This window comes from Topomyia yanbarensis, chromosome 3 (assembly GCF_030247195.1).
Source record: "Topomyia yanbarensis strain Yona2022 chromosome 3, ASM3024719v1, whole genome shotgun sequence".
Taxonomy (NCBI): Eukaryota; Metazoa; Arthropoda; class Insecta; order Diptera; family Culicidae; genus Topomyia; species Topomyia yanbarensis.
The window spans coordinates 36,410,258-36,427,869 of NC_080672.1; the positions used below are offsets into that span (position 1 = coordinate 36,410,258).

General features: G+C 36.8%; 1 protein-coding gene across 8 annotated transcripts in view; it reads left to right on the forward strand.

Moving 5' to 3' along the window:
* Positions 1–17,612, forward strand: part of LOC131691471 (liprin-beta-1) — a 151,435-nt gene that overhangs the window by 90,955 nt on the left and 42,868 nt on the right. For 6 of the 8 annotated variants that reach the window (XM_058977885.1, XM_058977891.1, XM_058977892.1 and 3 more), the window contains 2 exons: positions 4,618–5,438; positions 5,552–5,776. In XM_058977885.1, the coding sequence (XP_058833868.1) occupies positions 4,618–5,438; positions 5,552–5,776 (1,046 nt within the window). The remainder of the gene's footprint in view (positions 1–4,617; positions 5,439–5,551; positions 5,777–17,612) is intronic. The other 2 variants (XM_058977889.1, XM_058977888.1) reach the window with 2 other exon arrangements.

The following is a 17,612-nucleotide window of genomic DNA, read 5'->3' on the forward strand; positions in this document are numbered from 1 at the left end:
AGGTACTGTTTTGCGATTTATTTTGCAGCCTATCATTTTTAACGCATAGTCGCAGATCTGCCTTACAAATTGTCATCTAATTTAAATAATTTAAATTTTAATGTCAATACTTCGGAAGGCAACTTACGATGCCCGGAGATGCAGCATAAATGATAGCCTGTAGTTGCTACTCCGTTAATGGCCAGAAACCAATCGAAACTGCAAAATGTTCTTTGGAAGTTTATGCTTGGGAATACATGTTGATCAATACCGAGGCCGGCAACGTTCAAATGTAGGAAGCAATGTTAGTCCGATACATGTGGCTGCTAGAGACGGAGGACTCCTCTGCATCTCCACAGGTATCACGGGAAGGGAGAATGTGAATAGTGTTATCATACGATAATTGCTCTAGAAAGCCAGCTACCGAGAACCGGAGATTTACAATTTGTTGTAAATACAATTTATGAAATAAGCAACTTAAGCTCTAGCCATCCGGCTATCAGGAGCCATATTTTAATAAATCGAATATCGCTCAATGTTTTTACCTCGCGACGAGTTTCGCATGATTTTCGTTATGTCTGTGTTAATTTGTACCGGTGATCTTTTGAATAAAATGCTGTATCGTTTGCAACACATACTGCGCGATTTATTTTCTCATTCCCAGTAATGCATAATGGTTTCATAGTAAGAAGAGCTTTCAGTAATATTGATCCTAACAATAACAAAAAACAGGAAAGGGGTACTGTGTTATATTCATTGTAGTTGAAAAGAGGGAAAAGCTAACTGTTATGCTAACAACAGGGTGCGTTATAAGTGCATACTGGAACCTTCATTTGCGAACCAAAAAAATTGAAATAATTCGTAGCAAATGTGTTCGTTATTGTGGACTTATTTCGCAAAAAAATTCTTTTTATAAGAATAGAATTTCCTTACGAAAGTTTACAAAACTTAATAACACGGTGCTATAAAATAAAAATAATTGAATATACTTTTAAAGTGATATAGCAAAGGTTATAGGTCTGGTCAAATGCAACACAAAACCACGTTTGATCAATTTAATATACCCTCAAAATCTTGATTCATAACAAAAAAAACAATTTTAAGATCTTTCGGCACTAAAATTTTTTTGCGCGGTCATTTTTCAAGCGATTATATTTTGACTATTCTGTAAAGAAGGAGGAATGACCTTTCCAATGCTATGCTATATTCTGTTCTTTTGTTAAAAGTATAGTACGGTTTCGGGACAACAATATGAAAATGATCATTATTTTGCAATTTTTTTCATTAAAAATATGAAAATTGCTCAACCTTTTTATTGCAAAATGTCTTTGTTGTAATAAAAATTAAAGAAGAAAATTATATTCCGTTTCCAATGACCTATTATGATCAAAATCGGTAGAAAAATGGCAGTTATTATTTTTTTCCAAATTAGAAACTTGCTCGTATGAACTTTTAACGATTTTCTTTTGCTCGATTACGTATATATTCAAAAGTATGTGTGTCAACTTTGAACATGAAATTGGAAAAAATAACGGAAGATATAATTATAGCATCATATAGTGCGAGACAATACCTCACTAACCCCTTAAGAGTTCATGCGAGCAGGTTTATAATTTTGAAAAAAAGTAACTCAGCTATTTTTAAACCGATTTTGATCAAAAGTAGGTCATTGGATGCGGAACTAAATGCTCTCCTTAAATTTTTATTAAAACAAAGACGTTTCCTAATAAAAATGTTGAGCTATTTTTATATTTTTAATAAAAAAAATAGCAAAATTATGGTAATTTTCATGTTGTTGTCCCAAAACCGCATGGTACTTTTAAGTTTCGAAAAATCGTTTTTTGCTATAAATTAAGATTTTGACGGTATACAACATTTTTCATACATTATTTTGTGTTGCATTTGATGAGATCTACAACCTATACTAGGTCTCTTGAAAGGTACAAAATAACTGTAGCATTGTGTAATTATATAACTTAACCCTTTGCGACGCGATTTTTTTTTCATTGTTAATACTGTTATGTTTAGCTTTACATAGGTTTGCGGGGTCGTAAAACGTCTTACAAGGGGTCTTCGCGGTCGCTCATTCTAATTCTGGCGTCGAAAATGTAAAATTTAAAATAGCGGATCCAATATGACGCCTGCGCTTGGTTAAATTCCATGTTCCTTTTATATTGGCCTAAAATGTCTTACAAGTTTGTCGGGGTCGTTGATTTTGTTTGGGCCTAGGGGTGGCCCTTGGTGTAGGAAATTTGCAGCTTGCTGTTGGTGGCTGGCTATGTTTACACTTGTCCGCAGACAAATCACACTCTTGGATGGACCACTCAAAACAAACCGCAAATAACTTATGTGAAATGTACAGATCCAAAGAATGAAACGAATAAAATAGATAAAATGTGCTCAAATGAACAAAATGAATGAAATTATATTAGAATATTAGTCAAATATTCAAATGTAACAAAATGAAACTGAAAAATGACAAAAATGAAATGAATAAATTGAAAAATGAATAAAATTTAAAAAAAATCAAATTAAGTAAATGAAAAAACGAATTTGAGAACCATTGGTTCAGAGAACGCGATTTATACACAGATCATGAAAAATCTTTTGTAATAAATGCAGTATGGTGAAATTGCTCTGTTTGAGCGCATCGCAAATCAATGCGTTGTACAAAGATGGCAGATGCTTCTGTGAGTGATCAAATTGCTTTGTTCAATAGTTATTTGCCTAAACTATGTTGTGTTTTGATAAAGTCACCTATATATCGGAAAGTAGACAACGTATCCAAAAGCAAATATAATGACGGCTAACGGTTACGTTAGGCCTTTCATTTGAAACTAGTTTCGTTAAGATCGGTTCACCCATTGCTGAGATAATTACATGACATTAGTGTACATACATATAGACACACACAGATGCATACATTGTTACAATTTGTCGAGCTAAATTGATTAGTATATGAGACTCGGCCTCGGAAAAAATCAATGCTTGAGCGAAGAAAGAAATGTAAAATATTAGATTGTTGTGCATTTTCTATGAAGAAGCATGATTAAATTATAAAATTGGCATAATTTCCAGAATTAATTATTTTTGTTGATATCGCAAAATGTCTGTGTGTGATTATGTGCATGTGGCAAATAATGTCATCTTTACATCTCAGACTGGACCCATTTACACAAACTTAGTCTCAAATTAAATGTACATACTTTCCATCGGCTGCTATTGAACTTTTTAATAATCTAACTTCCGGTTCCGGAGTTACGCATTAACGAGTACGGTTACACAGTGAATTCCCGTATAAACTAGTTCTACCATGATCTCCAAATGATGTAATACAAATAAAAATGCGTTATATACAGCAGTACTTGGATTTGCGGTTTTAGAACACTAATGATCAACTGTAGCTTTGAGCTTATTGGCCACCTATGACGTTTCTTGATACCCCCGAGGAACTTGCCATCTTCCAAGATAATGTCATACGCATTTCTCAGAGAATTCTCCACCGATTTAAACAAACATGATTTCGTATGAAAGATGTGACACTCCCATTGACTGTTATTCAAGTTTATGCAGATCTGACTATTGGTTCCGAAGTTATATGTTGGTTAATAAGGTCATACAGGAATTTGCCATATGAATCGCATCAATCGTAATACCTCAGAGGTTGAAAATCTATTGAAATGGACATCAAATTGCTTTGATTCGCAAACCTAAATCACTGATGGCCAATCAAAAAATCTTTGAAGCTATTGTCCACTACCGATAATTCCGGTAGTCACGGGTCTCGGATATATTGCAGTGTAAAAGTCACATCGGTTATTTCGTTCGCATGTTTGTCGCTAATCACTAAGCATTCTAAGAGCAAGAAGAAATGCATCAGAGATCTTGTGAGTAGTTAGAAAAGAGACGAATAAAAAGCTGAAGATACGCAATTACAGAACATTCTCACATGTTTATGTAAAAACTATTAAAATATTCCTACTTTTCTTTGTTTAGGTTAATACTGTACGAAAATTCGGCGATATTCTCAATATGCAATTCTAACTGAGAGTCGCTGTATTGAAAGCAAATGCCACAAACTTTTCAATTGAATTAAATCAACCAACCCGGGCCAACCGCATTCGATTCATTCGGGGAAGTTATTTAACCGTACCTACCAACCTGATCAACCACCTAGTTGATACCAATTCAAACATATCTCGCCGACACAAAGCTCTAGTGAACATGTTGCGCATTGTTTCATAATTAAGAAGATACTGTTGAATTTTCCCGGGAGCATTTCCGACCGGGCACTGCACGGGTTGATGACGGTCAATGTATACATGTTTTCATTGGTTTGAATAAATAACTCATTTAAATAGCGCTGCAGGACACCAAACAAACTATTGGGTCAACCGATGCTGTGGTTGAAAATTGTTTGACCACTGCAAATTTCAAAGCCACCGGCGAGAAGGGGTTAAATGAAATGGGTTTTGTTAATTTATGACAACCACTACCGCTATGGATGAATCAGCGAATGGGGGCGAATACCGGGATAAGTTCAGTGCTATATTTTCATAATTAAAACAAATTGCTTCATCGACGAGGGTTCGGTTTATCTAATTGAAAAAAAAAACTAATTTTCTCTATATCCTATAGATGAGTCAACCTGTCGCGACGATGACTTCACCTGGGTCAACTCTCGGAACGAGGCTCCCAAGGCATCGATCGATTCCGATCGCAGATCCACCTCGCACACCACCGTTGGGGGTCGATCGGTAAGAAGCCGTACCGGCGGCGGCCAAGATCCTAACACTACCGCGAATGTCGCACCATTAACTCCGGAGTCACCGCTGGGGCCCGGCTGTGGCAAACCGCCGCGTCCCATGACCAGTAGTCTGGATCGCCGGCGCCACAATCTGGGTGCCAGTCGGTATGAGCGGGATACCAAAAGCCGGAGCACTCACTCACTGAAGGATAAATCTTCCTCCTCGGAGTTGCATAAACCGGACTCTCAATCAAGCAGCCTGAGTTTGAATTCTAAAGGTAAAGCGGAGCGTAAACGCGTTGGTCCCGGAAAAGGTGCCATAGATGATAAGTTTTGGATTTTTGAAGAACACCAGCACGATTCGGGTAACTATAACAACTACAACAGCAGCGGAAGCAGTCATCATCACCATCACGGTAATAGCAGTAGGCAAAGTCCTGGAATTTGGGAGCCCCCACCACCGCCGCCGACCTCGCACTGGGATCCACACTACTATTGGAACTGGAACCATCAGAGTCGGGAAGAATTGCGACTGATCGATTACCACCGAAGGCAGCAAGAAATGTACCGCTATGGAAGCAATGGAGCACTTAGCAGTACTCAGGAATCGCCTTGCTCCAGCGGCTGCTGTAATCGTGGATATTATCAACCGCCACCGCCCCCGTGCTGCTCGTGCGAACACAGCCGAATGATTTGGGGGAAGGATTGTCAGGTTGGAACACAGTACTAAATAGCGAAGAACCATACTTTATTGAATATGAATTTTAATTTCTCTTTTGTCAATATTTGAACTAATTCCGATTTTCTTTTCTTCCAAACACACAGCGTCAGGACACAGACGAACGGCTCCGTCGGCTGCAAACGGACAAGGAAGCGTTGGCCCTCCAGGTTAAGGTGCTGACCGAACAGGTCCAAACGCAGAGCACCAAGATCACGGAGCTGGAGCGGACGGTGCACGAGAAGAACAAGCTCATATCGAATGCGGACGATCTTTTGCAGCGAGTAAGCGAATTTGCCAAAACAGTTGGCATCCAGATTGACAAACAGAAAGTACCGCGATTTTTATTATTTTCATTTTACACTACTTTAGTTTTCTCCTTCCTAGAATAGTCCTAGCTGTCAGTTTTTTTTTCTCTGTTTTGATGTGCTATGAAATGTCCTTTCACTGTTAGAATTAGAATTAGCTGTGGAATGTTTGCTGTTGCTATGATTCGGGGACAGTCTTGGCCACGGGATCGGTTCAATGTGGACATTGTCTTGAACATATTATTAAGAAAGTTTTTTTTCCATCAAAGACATTTAGAGTCTATGTAGCTCGTTTTGAAATTCTGGACCACTCAACTAATCGGTAAAAAATATCTAGTGCCTTGACTGTTTGATACCAGCGATATGATAAAATGAATGCGTTTATATATCTCCAAATTGGTGTCATTGAGGCGAAAGTTTCAGACCAGAAACAGCAGGATTGGTTAATGAAAAAAAATGGATTCTTTACATTTCTGATCTGAAGTTTTCATTATGGTACTACGTGCATGGGAATGTTTGCAGTAATTTTACAAGTATTCTAGTATCGTTTGATGTAGATAAAAAGTTTGTCAGATGGTTGCCAAAGTAGGGTAGTGTATGTTTAGCATTTAAGATCACTCTATTGAACATAAAGCTCTAACTGCTTTCAAAAACAACTCATTGCTACAAACTAAACATAACCACAATTACTTTTCGTATGTGAGGGATTCCATAAGAAACCGGCCGACCGCAAAATATGACCATAGTCGGTTCGAACGAAACTTTGCAGGTGTGTTCGCTGTATGAATCTCCATGATATTCTCTGGCAATTGCAATATTTTGATACAAGAGTAATTTTTCAAAAGGGCGTAAACGTTTCTACGTGCATCGATTTCAAAATTTTTTTGTTCGATTACTGTATTTTATACAGCAAAACTATCTGAGAACAAGTTACAGGGAATGAATACTTCTATCCGAAAAAAATATACACTGAAAAAAATGTTGCGTCATTTTTCAAAAAAACTAAAATTTATGATAAAAATTTAAATTGCGAAAAACTCCATTTTTTTAAATTTTTTATATTTTGTTATCAAAAACCTAAAGAGAAAAAAAACATTTTGATTGTAATTGCATGATGGAGAAAAAATCAGTAAAAAAGTTTTTCTAACAATAACTTCGTACATGTTTTTAAATTTCATGCTAATTGACATACAAAATTGTAATTTTATTACAGAAAATAATTTTAAGCACCATTTAAAATCAAAATGCATTTAACAAAAATCTTCCAAAATGCGATAGTTTTCGAGATATTTGAAATTTTGCTACTTCAAAAACAATTAATTCGTGAAATTATGCTCTTTTTAAAAGTTATTCCCGTTACCCCATCAAAAAATGTCAAAAATTTAATGTTTATCATTTTAAAGACGTAAAAGCAACCTTTTTAGTGTATTTGGATCATGGAGAAGCTTTCAATAAAAAAGTTTTCCTAACAACAACTTTTGACATTTTTTTATAATTCTTACTATTTGCAGTCAAAAATACAATTTTCTTTTTGAATATGATTCTAAACGCCATTTTAAATCGAAATGCTCTTAACAAAAAATTTCTAAAATGTAGTAGTTCTCGAGATATTTTAACTTTTGTTTTAACAACACAATTATTTTGTTTTATTACGACCTTTTCATAAGTTAGTCGCGTTTCTCCATCAACAATAATAGGTTTTTCAAAAGGCCCGTAAACTTTCGTGCAACTTTCTCTTTGACATCAAGGCGATATTGTAAACCATTTGAAAGTTACATGAAAGCAACCAAAATATATTTCAACCATAGGGTCTGTTGATTAAACTATATAGCTGAATCATATGTTGGTTGTTTTCATGTAAAATGTTTCACAATATCGCCTTGATGTCAAAGAGAAAGTTGCGACTAACTTATGAAAAGGTCGTAATAAAACAAAATAATTGTGTTGTTAAAACAAAAGTTAAAATATCTCGAGAACTACTACATTTTAGAAAATTTTTGTTAAGAGCATTTCGATTTAAAATGACGTATAGAATCATATTCAAAAAGAAAATTGTATTTTTGACTGCAAATAGTAAGAATTATAAAAAAAATGTCAAAAGTTGTTGCTAGGAAATTTTTTTTATTGAAAGCTTCTCCAGGATCCAAATACACTAAAAAAGTTGCTTTTACGTCTTTAAAACGATAAACATTTAATTTTTGACATTTTTTGATGGGGTAACGCGAATAACTTTTAAAAAGAGCATAATTACACGAATTAATTGTTTTTGAAGGATCAAAATTTCAAATATTTGATTTGTTATTCAAGTATTTGATTTTTGTTAAATGCATTTTGATTTTGAATGGTGCTTAGAATTATATTCTGTAATAGAATTACAATTTTGTATGTCTATTAGTATGAAATTTAAAAACATGTACGAAAACTTTTTCACCGATTTTTTCTCCATCATGCAATCACATTCAAAATGTTTCTTTTCTCTGTAGGTTTTTGGTAACAAAATATAAAAAATTTAAAAAAAATGGGTTTTTTCGCAATTTAAATTTTTATCATAAATTTTTGTTTTTTTTGAAAAATGACACAACATTTTTTTCAGTGTATATTTTTTTCAGACAAAAGTATTCATTCCCTGTAACTCGTTCTCAAATAGTTTTGCTGTATAAAATACAGTAATCGAACAAAAAAAAATGAAATTCATTCACGTAGAAACGTTTACGCCCTTTTGAAAAGTTGCTCTTGAGTCAAAATAATCTTATTACCTGTGGAAAATATTTAGTCTTGCATGACGGTGAAACGTGTAAAGTTTCATTGGAATCTAAGATGGTCGGTCACGATTTTAAAGATTTTCGGACGGATCTTCGTGGAATTCCTCATGTCATTCGTATTTTTCTAACTAATCTGCTAAAGGTGTGCTTGAAACTAACCGCATAATTTGAAAATAATTGAAAATGATATATTTTTTTTAAATTATGCATAAAACGATTATACCGAGAAAAAATACGATGAGAAGGATTATTTTTCGACGACAGAAAACCGTGCCTATGCCATTTCCCATTATCAAACATAATATCTGTCTCATGTTTCCAACTAGCGCCGTCTAAAGACCACTCGGGCCCTTGGGCACTACTGAGCTAAGGGGCCCCTATAATTGCACAAGTATAAATACTGTAGAGTAGGACGATCAAAAAATGATTCCCAGCATCACGAAACCATTTCTACTCCAAACCATTTCAATAAGTTTTGCATCATCTAAATACTGTGGTGGTACCAGTTTCTATGGGGATTTACTATATCACTGCACTTCTCAACTAGTAACTCCAGAACCGTATGTCTGATCAGAATTAAATCTAATACTACCCTATGCCTTGCATTTGAGACTAAGTTTGAACAAAAAATCGAATCGGTCCTTTCCGAGTAACTGAGGTGCGATTGTTGGTCACATACATACACCCATACATACACACACACATTTACCGAACTGGACGAAGTGAATAAGACATTTGAATTTGAAGATTTCGAAACTGAATGGTATAAGAGTTCCGGTTCCCGGACCTCTGTTAAAATATAGATTGTCAGGGAGATTGCCCAACCTTTCTATAGAAGAAAGGCAAAAAGATTTATATGGGAAATCGAAGTGTGATCAGATTCTTTTACTCATAACTCTGGAACCGATACTTCGGTCAAATGAAATTCTGTTGCAATCATTAAACCCTTAATTTAAGACTAGGATTGTGAGAATCGTGTCAGCAATATATGTGAAACAGGTAAAAATAAATTTCGGAACTTGGCCATTTCCTCGGATCTTCCGGAGCCCTCAACGGTTCTCGATGTGGTCAAAAAGACTTCGATTTGAAATTAGTGATCTAGACCAACAATTTCATGTAACTTAGAACTCATTTCAATTAGTTTAATTTATATGAGAATTTCGTATGTGACCGCATACTTCAACCCGTAACACAGGAAACAAAATTTCGATTCCAATGGAATTTAATTGCAGTCAATAGAGATGCTGTATCTTTTATTTGAGACTAAATTTGAGAAAATTGATTAAGACATTTCCAAGAATCAGTTGTGATTTCAATTCAGGAACTTTGCCACTTTCTAGAAGCTTCCATTTCCGCCGAAGGTGTGTGTTTGATTGGGCATCAGTGAGCTGAAACTATCCATCCAAGCAATTTAGAACACATTTTATAAAGCTTTGCATCCTTTAGATAACATGCTGACACCGATTTATATGGGAATCTCATGCGTGACCGCACTCTTCAACCCCTAACTCCGGAACCGGAAGTCGGAATTAAATGGAATTCAATAGCATCCCATAAGACCATTGTACCTGTCATTTGAGACCTGAATTGGTAAAAATATCGGAAAAATCGGATTTAACCATCTCCGAGTAACCGATGTGCCATTGTTAATCATATACATACACACACATACGCACACATACAAACATTTGCCAACAAACTGAGTCAAATGATGTAAGAGACTCAGCCCTCCGGGCCTATTAAGAAGCTGGCAAAACGGAAACCGCTTGATATATAAAAGCCTGAGAGCAAGAGTGTGTTCCAATTTTGTTCGGTGCAAAAGTGAGTTAAAATATTCTGTTAGATCAGGAATATTTATCACAACTTCAGCAAAAAGTGGTTTCGAATATTAATTAGCACAAAAATGGTTCGACAAAATTTTCAGAACAACATAGGTATAGAATTTTAACCCATTTTTGCGCTAATAAAATAATACATCCCAACAAACAATTTCGCTGGATGATTGCTTATACAGGTATTGTTCAGCTTATTCGCTCGTATAAAAGGTTTGTTTAGCTTTCATTGTTTGTTGGGATAGGTTCATAGCAGGCAACAGGTTTATTTTTGATCCGGACCTAAGGGTGATGAAATTTTAGTAAAGTTTTCGACGCCCTGGAAACCGTGAGATATTGGATCAGTACAGGTCAGTAGCTTACGGAAATTGTTTGTTGGCGCCACAGTGAAAGCCGAGATGGCGACTTCTGGATACCACAAAACAGTGAAAACCAGCATCAATATGAGTGTCATTTGAATGAATTTGAAAGTAGAGAGAGAGAGCCACCATCAGTATGGGTGTCATTTGAAGGGGGTGGTCAATAGACATCGAAAATCGATGATTAACGCCAGTTTGAAATCTAAGATGACCACTTCCGGTTACCAGAAAACAGGAAGAATAAGGGTGTCTTTTGAAAGGATGATTAACGCCATTTTTAAATCCTAGATGGATACTTCCAGTTACCAGAAAATGGAGAGAGCCGTCATTAATATGAGTGTCATTTGAAAGGGGGATGTCAGTAGATGTCGGAAAGTGGTGACTAACACAATTTTGAAATTCAAGAAGACGACTTCCGGTTTCAGAAAATAGAAATAAGCAGCATCAATATGGTTGTCATTTGACAGGAGATAGTCAATAGACATTGGTAATCGATGATAAACGCCATTTTGAAATCCAAGATGGTAACTTCCGGTGCCTGAAAACAGGAGAAAGCAGCATCAATATATGTCATTTGAAAGGAAGTGTTGAGTAGATATCGGAAATTGATAACTGAAGCCATTATAAAATCCAAGATGGCGACTTCCGGTTACCAGAAATAGAGAACCATCATCAATATGGGTGTCATTTGAAAGATGGTGGTCTGTTTTGAAATCCAAGATGGCAAGTTTCGAGTACTACAAAAGATTGAAAAGCATCATCACTTTGAATGTCATTTGAAAGGAAACGGTGGTGGTCATCGGAAATCGATGATTAAGGGGTTACATACCATTTTCTTTTATAAAAAATTGAAAAAGATTTTTTCTTTTATCTGTAGGTACCACTTCTTGAGAATATTTGCTCAAATTTTTATAGAGATCCGAGCAATAAATCGAAAGTTACAGCGCTTCGAAGTGCACCTCGTCTAGCAAGAGCACTGGTAACTTGAAATTTCTAACTCGAATATCTCGTAATGTTGTTTCTCAGAGATGGGTTTTCCAAGTTCATGATTCCCAAAAAACAACTCAACCGATCTCCCTAATTTTCTTTCGAATTATTTGTAATTAATTTTCTTGTACCTTAACGATTCTTTTTTTGTTCATAAATTTTTATTTTGCAGATAAATTTTTTTAATGCAATTTTTAGAGCTCAAAACATTCATTTTCTGGGCAAAAACGTTCTCGAATGCAGAAATAACTTATTATTTATTCGACTAATCTGTAAGGTACGAGGAATACTTCTATACTAACGGAATTTTTTGAGCTTTAGGATTTTGGTTGATCTGCTGAACTTGCATTGTGATCATCGCAAGCCTTTTATTTGAAAAAGGGCGAAATCGGGGAAACGATTATCAATATTTTCTATAAACTATTGCTTGTTTTTTCGCTGAAAAATGTGCTATCAAAAAACTATCTTTAAAAAAATCAGACTTTCCAATTTTTCTCAGAAAAAGCTATGTAATGCCATTTTGAAATCCAACCAGAAAACAGAGAAAACCATCATCAATATGGGTGCCATTTGAAAGGAATGATCAGTAGCCATCGGAAATTGAAGATTAACGCCATTTTGATATCCAATATGGTGACTTCTGGTTACTAAAAAAAAATAAAAAAAGCAGCATCAATGTGGGTCTCATTTCGAATGTGGTGGTCAGTATACATCGGAAATTGATGATTACCGCCATTTTAAAATCCAAGGGTGCCACTTCCGGTTACCAAAAATGAGACCCATCATCAATATGGGTGTCATTGGCAAGGGGGTGGTCAGTAGATATCGAAAAGTGATGATTCACGCTATTTTGAAATTCAAGATGGCGACATTCTGGTACCACAAAAGAGAGAAAAATATCATCACTATGAGTGTCATTAGAAAGGAGGCGGTCAGTAGAGATCAGAAATCGATGATTGAGGGATTACACACCTTTTTCATTTTCCAAAAATCGAAGCGCGCCGCGTCTGTCAAGAGCAGTGGTAACTTGAATTTTCTAACTCGAACATATCCAAATTTTGTTTCTCAAAAATGGGTTTTCCGAGATCACGATTGCCAAAAAAACTACCAAACCTATTTTCTTAATTTTTTTTAATTGATCATTATTGTTCGAAAAACATGGCTACCTACGAGATTGAATTTAATACTGGGGAAAGGCTAATGCACTACTATGGCTTGTGGCACTAAAAGCTGGACTCTAACCGCACTGCGTACATAACATTCTTCTGATAAATTATTCTAATAGACTGGTTAGTTCGACTGGTTTGTCTATGGGTGTACCATCTCTATCACTTAAAGTACATGCCACTCGCACTTTGAGAGTGCGGAGCCCAGGTTAGTGGGAAGTGCGCAATAACGATATTTATTAGTCGCTGTTCGATGCCGTGGATTTTTGAGCTAGCGATGGCATTGAAAGACTGAAGCACGTACATATTTTGCGTGTTTACTGCGGTCCAGTCGTATTTTATGATGCACATTGCTTTAATTTTATTCAATGAACATTCAAATAAAAATCGAATGTTAAGTTAGTGTCAATAAAAATGCGACTGATTGTTATTATTGCAAATAATAAACTATGGTGAGTGCACTCTTTAAAATAACTCCCACATTAATGAAGGTTCTATATTATCTCGTACCCGGAAGACGCGGTTTTTTTTAAAGGCGTTAATCATCAATTACTGATGTCTACTGACCCACCCCTTTCAAATGACACCCATATTGATGATGGTTCTCTATGTTTTCTGATACCGGGAAGTCCACATCTTGGATTTCCATACGGCCTTAATCATTAATTTTCGATGTCTACTGAGAACCGCTTTTCGAATGGTACCCATATTGATGATGGTTTTCACTGATTTGCGATAAATAATTTCTGTGACTATTTTTAGGATAAAAATTAAATTATTTTCTTCTCAGGGCAAAAGTAAACCCATTTTTGCATTAAAGTTTTTTATCCCATTTCTGCTCTTACTAGTACTTTAACCGGTTTTGTTCTTAATAAAACCTACACCGATTTACTCAACAACAATCTGGGAATCGAAATAAGTTGAGATGAAGTTTTTCTTTGCAAAAGCCGGTGCGAATATAAAGAGTTCAAAAACAGAAATCCAGTTAAAGACCAGTGCATAATTCATCGTTAAAAATAGTTAATTGATATACAGAAGTCCCGATAGTGCATGAACACTACACTACAATTTACAGATTTAATTTGTTTCAGCCAAAATGTGTGCCACCCCTGCTGGGACCATCCCGCCATATTGTTACATTTATGAGAGACGGCAGAAAACCGAGCGAAGCATTTAATATGCAAAAAGTTGTCCCGGCAGCGGGTATTTGCAAACAAACCGACGAACCAAAAAAAAAGGCTGACAGGAAGCGTAGTTTTCACATCAAAAACCTACATGCAAACACTATAGTGGAGAGCTTTGGGGGATTTCCATCTGGGCGGCCATATGATACGTGTGCATGTATGTAGTGTAGCAATGTCTTACACTCGAGTGTTTATTCGTTTCTTCGTCGCTGTGTCTATGGAGCAGCACAGTCGGTACTTTGCGGAAAATCAGGGTGAAATGCAAATATGTATGCTAAACGGTTTCATCCCTACTGTCGCGACGTCTGCTTCCGAACGGGCGACCATTCCGGAACAAACGCTCCTTTTTTCTCGGACCGTTAACAATTGTTCAAATGCTGTCATTGCCATGCAGTTTGTGTAGAGATCTGAAAACTTCTAAACGAAAGAAATGGTAATGATGTTTGTCGGATTTAAACGGTATTATGAATTCGGTTAGAGCGTCACGTACCTTGAAAATTGCCAGCTAAAAATATGTCATTAAATGGAGAATAAAATTATTCTTTTATTGCAAAAATCGATAAAGCTAAACAGTTTTATCCTGCAATAACAGCAGAAAGATTATGAATTCATTTCATCGACAATGTAAACTAGAAAAACTCTAGAAAGAGTTAGTCCAGAATAAACAACGAACAAAACTTCAAATTTCAACAAAAATAGCGAAAATTATTGCAAACTTTTTCCGCTCGTTTTCGCAGTTTCATAGGAACAAGAGAAACGGAAATGTGGTCATGGGCAGCAAAGCAGATCTTCTTTTTAAAACTGTAGCAAAGATCGTAGAGTAATTATCATCGTAGATGGTAGATCAATTATCATCGGGAAGATAAGCGCATGCCGTACAATGAAATTTGAAGTCTCCTCGATACCGGGAGGAGTTCTGCAATATCACAAAGTTGCTGATTTCCAACCTAGATCCAACCAATCCTGCACTAAGTTGAATAAGTTGGATCTCTGGTTGACATGTCACATGAGATTTTTGGTGTTCCTGAAAGCGTTGGAAGCTCTTTGTTTCTTCTCAATTGTCTAAGACCAGGTACTGTTTGCTCCGGATTTGTGACAGAGCTACCTTTTGCTGGTATATTGTTACAAAGACCCATTTGCTTGTAATTAGTGCAATGCTGCATGCATGACGCGCGGCACAAACAACCGATCATGCAGACGATCCTTGTCGAAGAAGCCGCAAAACTATCTCGCCCGATGCGATTATCACTCAAAATCGTCAAACACTGGAGCAAGAGGTTATTGTAAACAGCCAATCTCGCCCTACAGTAGATCCACGCATGACAAGTTCAAATCGATAACTACACCATCGCTCTCAACTTTGCGAGCGGGCGTGTAAACGCGTTAGTTCTTCATGAATGTCTTGTCGCCAGTAACGTCATTTGTTTGCTTTAGATAAAATATTACAATTCTGAACTTATCTAAGCGAACTTTCGCGATATCTGGCATAGCTGAATATTTCTGTGTCACCCGGAATATTCGAATACCTCGCGGACTATCTTTAATCCGAAAGAAGATCGGATATGGTCGAACCCAGTTCAATGTGTTTGATTTTAAATAAAAGCTCGGAGTCTTTAGAGACGAGTCTTGTTTGACATTAATTTTAGGATCGTTTGGGTCAATTCAGGAGAGTTTATTTATACACAGACCAAGAGCCAGACGGAAAGAGAAAACTGAACAATAGAAAGGAAGAGACAGAAATCATGGGGGTATAAATTGAAGAACAATCTGAATTTGATAGTAAAGGAATAACGTGCGCATCTATCTTCACACGATGTATAGGTGGACCTATTTTATAAGAAACTGGAACGAAGAATATGTGAAAAACTTAATCAGCATTAGATCATAAAAGCATCTTTGTTTCATTTGCTTGTGCAAAAAGATGAATGGGTGTACTCTGAAATATAGCCGAAATGCTGTGACAGCCCTTGGACTGGTAATTCAAATCTAATGATATGCACTGCAATCAAAAATCCACCAATCAGTTCCTAGAATTGTCTCCTCAGTTTGCTTGATATACGGTAGCGTGCCAGTATTTATCATCTTTCTGAAATTTTAAACTGGACATACCTCAAAAGTACCTCGAAAAAAGTCCTCATGCAACATTTGAGCGCAATCGAAAAACAGTGTCATGAAGCGTCGAGATGTGGTGTAATGTTGAAAAAATGCCTTTGTAGCATAAGGAAAATTTTTGAATTGAGATGTGGCTTGGATTTTTTTTTGGTTTGGAAATGCAGCTTTTATTTTTATTGCATGCCAGAAATTCACGAAATGTCAAAATTTGGTGTCAATTCGATTTTTTTTTAAATTTTTGATTGAAAATCTCAATCAAATGGAGATTCAATTACTTCAGGGGTCTTTTTGGAATTTGCTGAATGACTTTTCAAGAAATATTATTTTTTGAGTCGCAATACTCCGGCATTTTGACTTTGACGCGTACTCCATATTCAAAAGCAAATTTTCAAATTTCCAATTTCTTCAGGCTATTGGCCGAAGTAAATATCTCCTGCATTGACGAGATGCTCTCCCCGGAGCTATATCCAAGATGGCAGCCCCATTACGGTGTGATAGGGAACCTTAGGCTAACCACCTACTGTTCCCGAAATTCATAAACCGTTCTAGAAACCGAAAAAGAAAGATTTCAAACTGATTTAACGGCAACGACTTTTAGCATGAAACAACGAACACTAATTGGAACTTGGAATGTGTTAACCCTAGCCCAGCTGGGTAAATTGACACAAGTTGTCAATGAGGCATGCCGCATGAAGCTTGAGATCCTAGGACTGAGCAAAGTCCGTTGGCCGAACTTTGGAGAACACAGAATTCCGTCGGGTCAAATTCTGCTGTACTCTGATCTACGAGGTGAACACGCTCCTCGTCACCGTGGAGTTGGCTTCCTGCTCAGCGCGCATGCCTACACTGCGCTAATGAAGTGGAGCCTATTAATGAGAGAATAATCGTTGCCAGATTCAGAGCACGGGTTCGAAACCTTACCATGATCCAATGTTACGCGCCAACTGATGCTGCCGAAATGCAAGAAAAGGAGAACTTTTACAGTGAACTGAATGCTGTCGTGGATAAAATTCCGAATGGTGATATCAAGATCTACATGGGCGACTTCAACGCGACGGTGGGCTTTGATAACTCGGACTATGAGCACGTCATGGGACGTCATGGCCTCGGAGAAATGAGTGAAAACGGAGAGCGCTACTTGCAGAGTTTTGTGGCAACAATGACATGGTGATCGGGGGATCGCTCTTCCCCCATCGGCCAGTACAAAAAGTGACATGGTTTTCCCGTGATGGCTTCGCGGAGAATGAAATCGACCACATCTGCATCAGCCGAAAATGGAGAAGGAGCCTCCTTGATGTGCGTAACAAGCGTAGCGCCGACATCTCCTAATCGGCGAGATCCGGCTGCGTATTGCAAGGATTCATCGACAGGAGGAGAAGATCGGGCGTCGGTTTAACACACGTCGTCTGGGAGATGCTGCGGTAAGAAGGTCCTTCGTCGAAGAGCTGAAGAACCATG